Source organism: Haplochromis burtoni, unplaced genomic scaffold (assembly GCF_018398535.1).
Source record: "Haplochromis burtoni strain Fernald_Lab_line unplaced genomic scaffold, NCSU_Asbu1 Contig_282, whole genome shotgun sequence".
Taxonomy (NCBI): Eukaryota; Metazoa; Chordata; class Actinopteri; order Cichliformes; family Cichlidae; genus Haplochromis; species Haplochromis burtoni.
The window spans coordinates 429,390-441,144 of record NW_024582643.1 but is presented as its reverse complement, the minus strand read 5'-3'; the positions used below and the strand labels follow the sequence as shown (position 1 = coordinate 441,144).

The 11,755-nt window shown below is 45.7% G+C and overlaps 1 protein-coding gene across 1 annotated transcript; it reads right to left on the bottom strand.

Moving 5' to 3' along the window:
- Window positions 1–5,564: 5,564 nt before the first annotated feature.
- Window positions 5,565–10,419, bottom strand: acaa1 (acetyl-CoA acyltransferase 1). The gene is made up of 12 exons (XM_005940465.3): window positions 10,072–10,419; window positions 9,442–9,535; window positions 9,296–9,353; window positions 9,147–9,226; window positions 9,028–9,070; window positions 8,309–8,407; window positions 7,879–7,959; window positions 7,406–7,596; window positions 7,154–7,333; window positions 6,883–6,938; window positions 6,037–6,182; window positions 5,565–5,955 (listed from the first exon to the last, which is right to left on the bottom strand). The coding sequence occupies exons 1-12, from the start codon at window positions 10,405–10,407 to the stop codon at window positions 5,880–5,882; spliced, it is 1,440 nt and encodes a 479-aa protein (XP_005940527.1). The 5' UTR covers window positions 10,408–10,419; the 3' UTR covers window positions 5,565–5,879.
- Window positions 10,420–11,755: the final 1,336 nt, after the last annotated feature.

Here is an 11,755-nt window from a genome sequence, read left to right as displayed (position 1 = left end):
CTGCTGGGTTTGTAAGGCCATGTTACTCCTAAATTTCTGTCTTGTTCAAAGAGAAGATATAAAACAAAGTTCTAAGTGTTCCTTAGTGTTCTCCTTTTTTTAAAAAAAAGAATCGATAAAGAATCGAATCGTTAAACAGAATCGAAAATGGAATCGTGAAAATCGTATCAATACCCATCCCTGTGTATGAGTGTCTTGCACCTTGCAGTGAACTGTCTGTGTTTACTTTCATGCAGTCTTCTCTTTATGGTAGATCTGGATATCGCTTGGTTGGCTTCACCATGGAATGATTTTGCGATCATCCACCACTGTTGTCTTGTGTGGATGTTCAGGTGCTGAGTTCACCAGTGCCTTCTTTCTTCCTCAAAGATTTTGCCTCTCTGAATATTGTAGGAAGTTCTTGGATAGGTTTTTTTCTGTTTTCCTGGCTTAAGGATGGCTTGTTTCACCTGCACTTAGAGCTCATTTGACCTCATGTTGTGTGTTCACAGCAAAATCTTTCAAATGCAAGCACGAAAACTCAAATCAACTCCAGGCCTTTAGATCTGCTTAACTGATAATGACATAACAGAGGAACTGCCCACACCTGCACATCAAGCAGCCTTTGAGTTAGGTGTCCAATTACATTTGGTCCCTTTAAAAAGAGGTTGGCACATTTTAGGGAGCTGAAAGTCCCGAACCCTTCGTCCCATTTGAATGTGGATGCCCTCAAATGAAAGCTGGCAGTCTACACATTATGTTCATGTCCATGATATAACTATAATTGGAATAAACAGGTAAAAAAAACAAAACTTGTGTCACTGTCTAAATATATATGACCCTAACTATTCCTGCCACTGATGGAGCAACAGAGTGAAGTGTTCACAGACAAGTGAAGCTTCTCAGTCTCAGAGCAGGACCTGAGCGACTGAACACTTTTACATTATTTCCCCATAAATAATGGCACACTTTGACAGTCACATTCACAGGAGCAGACCAGGAACATTTGCACTGACGATCTCCTGAAGAAACATCATGGGGGTGTCACTGCATCTCCTCTTCTTCTCCAGAACAGTCAAATCAGAATTTAGAAACTCTGAAGTTTTCTGACACAAAAATATAAAATGTGGAAGTTACTGTTCATCTTCCAAAGTGGTTGAGTGAGTATACACTGAAGCGGCAATGATTATTACAGCCTTCTTTTCTCAAAGAACTTGTGTGAGGGTCTGTGTAATAAATGTTGCACGCTCAGTCATCCAGGTAAGTAAATCTCCAAAAGCTGATTCTGTTCATCTGGATGTTTTCAGTGGGAGAAACGTCACTGAACCAGGTGACGTCTTCAGTCTCAGCTGACTCAAGCCTTAAATACTGAACCGTATGTGTAGGTTTACGATACACGTCAGCTTTTAGATGGCCGAGTAGTCAGAAGCAATAATGAAAAAGTATGCAGGGAGATGTCACAGCAGGCCAGTACCTAACCTGGAGCTCGGCGCAGATACAGACAGCAGGACTCAAGTTTGACGAGACTTTATTTACAATACACACAGGTGGAAACTAGACACGAGGGGAACGCGCATGGTGCGTGGAACTAGAGCACGGGTCTCTGAAATAGGAGAGTATAATAAGGGAAGCCAGGGACTGGAGACAAAAGGTAATATGACAGTCAGATCTTTTCTTCCTCGCGTAACTATAAAGTACTTGTTTCAGACAGATTCAAATGAGGATACGGGCCAGAGTCAGGGGCCACATCCTTTTGTAGGCCCAGTTTGAGGGCCTCACATTGAAGAATTGAAGGCTACTCCACATATGACACACAAAGGTGTCCTCCTTTGCCCCAGATCTAAAGGATGGGTCAGGTGTATCCTATCCCAAGATTCATTGCACACCGGTGTTTGAAAACATTGTGGTGCAGACTGTCAAAGCCAAGCATGGAATATTCAGCAGCAACACCTGAGTGAGTTTAACTAACATCGTCATTCTGCTGTCAGGTTTCTGTGCGGCAGAGTAAATCACACAAACGATGCAATTTGTGTAAGATCCATAGCTGTATTTCAAATAATGACTGAACAAACTCAGGCTGCTTGAATTTGTCTGGCCTATATTCTTATCGTCCTTTTTCTTACTTTATGGAGGCCAAAACTGAATTGCACACGTTAATGTGCATATTATCATCAAATGCATCTTTGCTTAAAACTGTAAAATTACAAAAATCTCTCAAATCAAACGTACTCGCCCGCACTGCGAAAAGCCCTCGTGCACAGTTTGGGATTGACTTGGTTGAGGTTCAATCATTTTTTGCATTATTTTAAATTAACCAAATCATTCAATATGGCACAGAAACAGTGGCACAGTCAAAATTTCCCTCTCTCGCCGCCCTCACCCCTAAAACTTCTCCCTCTTCCTATACAACCAATTGCCACATGTTGCCATATCATTTTTTGATTGTTTGACATTTATTTAGGCCACAAGCAAAGTGCTCGATAGCTTTGGCCTTAGGAAACGCAATTTTTACAGTTTCTTCCCGCAGTGAAGGTGACGATAGAAATCAGGAAGAAACATTAGCATAAAGTTTGAAGTCCAGTTTCAACAGAAGTTGAACTGCAGACAGCAACTTGTTGAAATGTCATCTTAAATTGGTCATGTGATTTGGACGCGCTGGTGCGTCTGTCAACCCTTGTCGGGGTCGCTGGGGGGCTGCAGCCTATCCCAGCTAGAGATGGGAAATCACTGCTCACTCATTTTACATTAAGTATTGTTTATTTACACATTTGTCACATATTTAGATTCCATTTAGTTTTGTTTTACAATCAGTTTTTGCTAAATAATAAAAATAAATGATAAATGTGCTTCATCGTGTTTATGGACATGAAACAGCAACTTCAGATCACTGACAACATCTGGAAAACTAAAGTCAAGCTAAAATATAACATTGCATTACATGCCTGCATAACATGACATTTGGGAAAACCAGTAAGTTTAAAATCATTAGTCAAACCTTTCCACACTACACTATCATAACTGCCCACATGACCCCTTAAACCAGCTAAATGTTTGTCTGTAATTTTCTTAATATACAATGTCGTTACACTGGTGCTACTGGAAATCTTCGATGTGTTGTAATGGGACAGTTTCTGATCTCCTCAGCCTGACCTGTATGCGCTCCTCAGGATCATATTCTATCTCTGTTTAATCTCTTAGTACAAGAAGTAGTAAGTTTTCTTTTTGTATGCTGTTCTGTGACCACGTTGTGCAGAGAACTCGTCTCTGTAAATGATTCTAAGTCTTATTAGTCAAACAGCCTGCAGGCTGCTCCTCTTTATGTTGTTTTTGGCCTGCAAAGGCAAAGTAAACCTCACAAAGACCAACTGTTTGTGTGAACGCTTTAAGATCCCACAGCAGTGGAGAAAATTGGAGCACAAATTACTTTTCAAAAATTATTTTTCATTATTGAAATACTTGGTTAGATTTTTTATTTGCCTTCTCCTTGATTAATTAAAATATCAGTTTCATCTTTCTCTTTCAAAAGAAAAAGATATAATTATGTAATATACAATAATCATAATATAAAGTAATCTGCTAATAAAGTAAAAATTCTTAGCTCTACTCAGTTTGATTGACAGGACAGATGATCAGTGGTGCAGTTTGTACCATCATCATTAAGCTCGGGACTGAAATATGGGTGGAGCTTCTCTGTGAAGGAGCAGCCAGTGAACGAGTAGATCAGAGCTGCAGCATCTACGTCACAGCAGGAGACCAGACCCTCCTCACAGTCCACAAACACCCCCACCCTCTCAGGAGCAGACCGGAGACAGAGACGGACCGGAGGGGCGGCACAAGCACTGTACTCACTTCCATCTCTCAGCCACACAGTCCAGAGACCGTCCTCGGGGCTCACTGACATGCTCTTTGTCCCGTTGATCGACTCTGTGGCCCCTCCTACATCCCAGTCAGTCTTTGCTTTAACCTGAACTTCAAAGTAAAATCTGCCTGAAGAGAAAGTGGGGAGCTTCTCAGGCACTGTGATCACAGAGGAACATTTTTACAATAAACTTCTTTTTCTCTGTTCAGCAAATGCCGTCTAATGAACACTTATTTTATCCTTCGGAGAAGGAACATGTTTACAGTTGGATTTCCTAAAACTCTAAAACGTGTCATCTGTACTCACCACTGTCGGACAGAAGCTCTGCTGTGTTGTTGAGACAGTTTAATGCTCTTGTTTCAGCTGCAGCTCTCACTCAGTTTCATTTCTGGATTCTGACGTTGAAGCAGTCGCATTGCAGGTTTGTGGGAGGGGCCGAGTACAAGGACCGTCAGGTTTTACTGTGAAGGATTACAACTTTCTTTCCCCTCTGTCCAACAAATGCAGTGCGAGTCAAAGCTGTGATTAAATCAACTTATTTTATCCTTTGAGAAACGAGCATTACAGTTAGCCTTCCTGCCACAGACAGGTGAGGATCTTCATTTGCTTTGGACAAAATAAAGCCGGCGTCTTCCTGTTTTTCTCCTGCTGAGCAGGTCCATCATCCTGTCATGAACCTGAGGTTCGCACAAAGCGTGGACACAAGCACACTGTGTAAATATTTACAAGAGTTTTTATTGAACAGCAGAGGTTACTGGGAAACGGGGATATTGTAGCTGGAAGGGAAAAGGGCGGCCCTAGAAACCGGATCGCAGAGAGTCGCAGCGAAGAACTAAGACATCAGAAGGGAGATGACAGCAATGCTGTTTCTGTGCTGGGCTCTGAAACCTGACTGAAACTCTTCAAATGAGCCATTCCTCTGCAGATAATCTGTTAGCTGTTTGACAACTACTCTTTCAAGACAGAGACGGATCAAGAAAATTTGGGGGTCAAAGGGCAAGAGATTTGGTAGGGTGGTACAGCGGTCCTCGTTTATCGCAGGAGTTATGTTCCAAAAATAAGCCGCGATAGGTGAAATCCACGAAGTAGCCAACTTTATTTTTTACAATGATTATAGATGTTTTAAAGCTGTCAACCCCCTCACTGCACACCTTATACTCTTTTCTCAGACAGGCGTGAAGATTTTCACACTTTTCTCTCTTGTTTAAACTCTCGAAGTTCAAACCTACGTAGAAAAATGAGTCCAGTATTATAGGATGAAACCTGTTTTCAGGTCCAGAACATGAGAGTAGAGCAGCTGCAGAGAATTCAACATTGAGTCAACGGTACGGAAGTAGAGGAAGCAAGAACAGTAACTTCTACCTTCGCTTAGCATGTCGAGAAGTCCAAGTTTTTGTGCGATGGTTAGCATCGTCCTCTGCCTTTCAGGTGCTGCTGCACAGCTGCCTTTGATGGCGCAAAACGTTTCGTCGACATTGTTGTTTGTTGGGGAGAAAACCTACAAACAGTCCAGCACTTCAGAGTCACGAGGCTAGGATTTGCCCGTCGTTGCCAAGTTACCTGCTCCTCCCAGGCTGATCACATCCACCTCAGAGGTGGTGAGAATAAACACGAGACCTCGATGATGCTTCAGTGTGGAAACTGTGACGTTTCACTAACGGCGCACCCTGGTGGTAAAGAACACCACGAAACAGGACGGTGAAGTCTAAACAGTCGAGACCTCAGATGATGTGGAAATGTTTTATTCTTACAGAGATTACAGGCAGAGTCACTGGTTTGGATCGGTCCTTCAGAGCGTCACCGAGACACCTGAACCTGATGCAGCTCTGAATGTCACAGAGCAGCTCAGGAAGTAAATGTGAGTTATTGGTCTTTGCTGATTTATCAATGATCAATCATCAGGAAACAAAGGCACGGAATCAGCTGCAGTTAGAAATGTTCCAACAGTTTAACATGAAGGGCGAGACAGAAGCGACTCCATTGGTCACGTGACGGGCCTCGACTGATCGATGCGTTTCAGGCGACGGGTCAGTCTGAGCAGCTACGCTCCGGGGTATTCAAAGACGGCGGCAGCTCCCATCCCGGTCCCGATGCACATGGACACAACGCCGTACGCCCTGCGGGGAACACAAGAGGGCGACAGTGAGAACACGTTTTCAAACGTACGAGGAGGCGAACGCGTGACCGTCGACACCGACCTCCTGCCTCTGCGTTTGAGCTCGTTGAGCAGCGTCACCACCTGCCGGGCGCCGGTGCAGCCCAGAGGGTGACCCAGAGCGATGGCGCCACCGTTCGGATTCACCTTCTCCGGCGGGATCCCCAGCTTCTGCACGCTGTACACCGCCTGAGAGGAAACGCCACCACCACCACCAGCGAGACAGAGGTGGGGGCCAAAGGTTAAAGTGATAATCTTTATTTAAAAAGACAAAAGCAAATGAACAAAGTCTGGACTGAGAGGTCAAAGGGTAAATTCCTGCATGTGGAAACGCTTTGATGACTTCATGCTTTATCTGTACTGTGTTAAAGAGATACTGACACTGTACCACAAGGTGGCGCACAGAGTCACTGTGATATTTATTTAAAAACAATGTTATCATGCTTGACTCTGATTGGTCAGTAAGACCATCCATCCATTCTCTTCCACGTATTCTTAACAGCCTATCCAAGCTACCATAGGGCAAGAGGCGGGGTCACCCTGGACAGGTGGCCAATCCACCACCAACACAGAGAGACAAACAACCATTCACACGCACACCTATGGGCAATTTAGAATCACCAGTTAACCCCACTGACTGTTTGGACTGTGGGAGGAAGCCGGAGAGAACCCCCACAGACAGAGACTCCACATGGAGAGGCCCCGCCTTCTCGCTGTGGTGCAACCGTGCTGCCCACCACGCCAGTGTGCGACCCGTCAATAAGACTAAAAAAGGGATTGAGTTTATACACACACACATATAGACTCACATGCTGCCCCCTGCTGGCAGGAGTGTTCGTTTGGGGAGAGTAGCTACCTGCCTGAAGCGATACGTCGTCTCTGAACTCACCTGACTTGCAAAGGCCTCGTTAATTTCAAACACATCGATATCCGCCACAGAGAGTCCTGCAGAGAGAAGAACTCGGACATGTTGGACAAACTCACACTTTCCTCCACGTTCACGGGTGAGCTAAGCCCCGCCTCCCAGCTTTAGGAGGAGGCAGGAACCTGTAGGAAACATGCTAACGATACTGGAACAAAGATCTCTGGGTTAATTACGTCTTTCATGAATCTTAATCTGAAGTCGGAGGAGGACACGTCAGCGTACAAACACTTCCTACCTGCCTGCTGCAGCGCTGCAGGGATGGCGTACGCCGGTCCGATGCCCATCACATCAGGAGGGACGCCCACCACCGCGCTGGCCCTCAGGACCCCCAGCACCGGGAGACCCAGCGCCTCGACCGCAGACCTGCGACCGATCAGGACGGCCGCCGCGCCGTCGCTCACCTGGCTGGAGTTACCTGAGACAAACGAGCACGTGAGCTCCTGACGGCCGAGCGAGATTCATTCTGCGGCCCCGCCCGCACTCTGACCTGCTGTGGTGCTGCCGTCGGGCTTGAAGGCCGGACGCAGTTTGGCGAGCCCCTCCAGCGTCGTCCCCGGTCTCACGCCCTCGTCTCTGCTGACCGTCACCTGACGCTCTTTGCCCTCGTCGTCCACAAACTTGGTGGTAACGGGGACGATCTCGTGGTCGAACAGACCCGCCCTCTGCGCCCGCGCCGCACTGTGTGGAGGAAGGACCGGGATTTGGTTGCAATGGAAACAGAAACCATCCTAAACATGCGTCAGTTTGTTTGACTTGGCTGCTCTAAACACTCAAGTTTTTTCTGCTCTTGCATCTCTGTGATGTCACAGAAGAGGGGACAGAAGCTTCCAGGCAGCCAATCAGAGGAAAGTTAAAGGGGGCTGGCCTTAAAGTGGGGATGGACCGAGCGGATTATTTATGTCACGCGCGGAGTGAAAATATGGAGCAGGAGATTCTTGCGTGTTGCTGAGACGTTCTTACTTCTGCTGGGAGCGGAGCGCGAAGGCGTCCTGCGTCTCTCTGGAGACGCCAAACCTCTCTGCCACGTTCTCCGACGTGATGCTGCAGAACAAACACGACACGTCTCAGTTAAGACAAAAATAACCGTTAACATTTCAGCTGGGAGTCATATTTCAGCTTTTTATAGACGGTAACCGACAAAGTGACGCCTGTCAGGAGTGACGTGACTCATTTTTGAATCACTTCAGGATAAATTCTGCAGCTGGTTATGATCAGAACGTCTGCTCACACATGCAGCACTGTGTGAGAATAATTAGTGTTTATCAGCGAAATCAGGAACAATAAATTATGAAACGTCCTCCTTTCAGCTGGACAGGATCTACAATCTGATTCGCCGATGCTCGCCGCGTCGACGATCATAAACAACATCTGGAATTATAAAGCGTCTCACCCCATGGGAATGATGCAGTCTCTGGCTTTGTCGTTGTCCATCAGCCTGGAGCTCAGGTCGCCCGGGTTACCGATCCCTCGCAGCGACATGCTCTCCACGCTGCAAACAAACAGGAAACGCATCACTTCTGTCAGTGTGTCATAAAAACGGTTAACATGCCCACACGCTGCCATAGGAGCTTAATCCCAGTGTATGACCATGACTGTGATCTGCTCAGGATTATTATGGTATGTCCACATTAATGTATTTTTGATCAATTTGTGTTTAGTTTTTAAATCAAATGTGACTTTTTATAAATTCAGATATTATTATTATTATTATTATTATTATTATGTCAGATTAAAGGTCAAAGAGATCTAAATTAACTGTTTGTGTCTAGCCTGTAATTTTCCTGACTCCTTAATTTTATTTCAAATAAGAATTTTTAGAGGAAGAAAACACATTTGGACTTTTTAAAACCACGACCATCTACTCACTCACTGTTTATAATAAACATTTTAATGAATTATGAGGTAATTATTGGCAGAACTGGGCCTCCGTACATCGCTGGCATAGTAAATTTCATAAATTAGCTAAGAAAAGTAAAATAGTTCATTATGTGTGTTTATTTTAAAAAATTAAACTTCACCTGTTCACATGAAAAATATTCTTCATGTTTAAAACTCTCAGCTTTACTTGAGCAATTTTTTAACAACATCTGGATCGAGTGTTAAACCCACCCGCAGGCGAGGCCGAGGTCGATGGCTCTGCTCCTGATGGCTCCTGCACACACGGGTCAGAATTCGGTCATTCGGGTAAAAACTGGGCGGTTGGGTTAGTGGGAGCACGGCGGCGTTACCTGCTACGTTAAAGAGCGCCTGCAGGCCGGAGGAGCACTGCCGGTTCACCGTGTAGACGGGCACCGACTCAGGGAAGCCGCTGAAAGGAGGACGGAGCGGTGAGGAGCGCAGACAAACAGCAGGAGAGAGTCAGAGGCGTCAGACTCACCTGAGGAAGTGAGCCACTCGGGCCATCAGTGCGCCGGCGCCGGGCTGGAGCACGTTACCTGAACAGACAGAGGTTACATCTTCACCTACCTGCAGACAGGTGAGTCAGCCGACACATCAGAGCAGACGCGAAGGACAAAGCCTCACCCACACAGACGTCTCCCAGCCGCTCAGGCGACAGTCCGACGTCCTTCAGCACGGCCGACATCACGGCGCTCAGCAGCTCGTCAGGCGTGGTGTCCTGGAGGTGCGGAAAGAGTTAAACAGGACTTTATTCACAGCAAGGCAGAAAATAAATAAAGATCCCACAGCGCCCACCACAGCAAAACACGTTTAAACTTTGAGCCCGAATTTCAACCTTAAAAATATTAATAAAGTGAGGCGCTGTGACTGGAGGTCAAAGGTCATCCTGACCACACGCTGTCAGCCTCACAGAAAATAATCTGCGTGATATCAAACAACACATTCAAATAATTTATATATAAAACACTGTTGTGAGAATTTTCTTTGTATTTACATCCATGTAAACTTTGTCTCCAAATAGAAAACTGATCAAACAACAGCTGCTCTGAACCTAAAGCCGCCTGCTTAAATAAAGCGCGTCTAAAGAAAATAATCTGAAATAAAAAGTAAGATTAATGATAAAGAGACTTAACTTACGTTTCCTCTGAACTGCAGCTTAAAACCAGTGAAAATCACCGTAAAAACGGCCGTAAAGCAAACTTCGTGGTTTTCTGGCCTCACCTTCGCCACAGTTGGCAGGTAACCTGCACTCACCTTAAAGCCCCCCCTTTTGGCCTTTCCGATCGCGGTCCTGCGGCCGTGAACCACCACCACGTCCTCCGGGGAGCTGCGACTGCTCGCCGCTGTCGCCGAGCCGCAGTCCGACCTCCGTAAGTCCCGCCTGAAGTTCGACGAGCCGCCGGGACGCAGGTGTCCGGAAATGATCTTCAGCCTGTGCATGACGGCGGAGGAGCAGCGAGGAGCTGAGAGGAGACTCGCGGAGCGGAGTTCGGCTCCAGACTGGACTCTGAACCCAGAGTCCGCTCCAACAACATCCGGGTTCGTAAAGCCAGGACGGGAGGAGCGGAGGGACAAACAGTGTGCGCGCATGCAGCGGATTTATCAGGTCAGACGAAAAGAATCAGAAAATTTTAATTATCCCCAATTAAGATACGACAGAGCATCATGTCGATGAAGATAAGGCCAGGGCATAAACAGGCAATAAGAGTGAGACAATAACAAAGGTGGCGCTCCTCCTCCTCTCGGTCCTGCAGGAAATGCAGCGGAGGCGTCGCCCAGAGGGGAGGCATTGAAATGCGGGGAGAAGAATGTGAGCGGGGTCGTTGATGATTTTGGCTGCCTGTCTGAGGCCTGTTGGCTGAAAACCTGCCAGAGTTCTGACAGGCCGATGACTGTAGAGCACGCTGATGCAGTGCGCTGCAGGCTGTTCCTGTATGAAGGCTGAGGGAGGGAACCAGCAGCTGATGGAGAAGGTCATGATGCTTTCCAGGAAGGCATCGTAAAAAGTCATGATGATGGGGCTGCTGACTCCAAAGGAGTTGAGTTTCCTAAGGAGGTATAGCTGTTGGTGGCACCTCCTGAGAATCTCCTCTGTGTTGGCAGAGAATCTCAGGAGGTTGTCAAAGATGGTTCCCAGGTATTTGTACTCCTCAACTACCTCCACTGGCTTCCTGTGACTGAAGCAGCCAGATCCCTCTGCCTGCTGGAGAAGGTCACCACCGCATTTCAATGCCTCCCCTCTGGGCGACGCCTCTCTTTGGTTTTGCTCACATTCAAGTTTGGAGCTGTCACACCACTCTACAAACTCGTGGCCCGTGGTCCTGTGAGGGCCTGACAGCAGTGACAGGAGAACTGTGTCGTCAGCATATTTCACCAGGTGACAGAAAAGCGTTATTATATGTAGAAACATTGAGAGTAAATCTTTGTTCATTCACATCGAGCCAAAGGTCAGATTATTTATGATTTCATTCAGTATTTAACCATTTTTACTCTTTACGTTTGTAACTTTTAATGTATAGAAGTTTTGGTTTTTCTCGTTTCCCAAACATTTTGGAAAAACGTCAGAATTTGAAGCTGTTATGTTGATGTTTGTAATCTGTAATCATGTGAAATAAACTGGATTCTTTCTTTCAAAGTTTGGATTTCATGACCTTCTTTTCCTGCCTGAAAGTTACCAGAAAATATTTGATAAAAAGTAAACAACGAATCAAATGTTTTCATAATTTATTTAATCAGAAAACATTTTTCTTACTTCAAATTTCATTTGTGCTTTTTTGCACAAACTTTGGTTTGATTCGTTTATCAAATCAAAGTTAATGGAAATGCAGTAAAATTCCATTTTTATGTGAATTTATTACATTTTTCATTCAGACTCGCTGGAATCATTTCTTCCCTCTGAAACGTTCAGATGGGATTTTTTTCAGCGTGAGACAAAAAC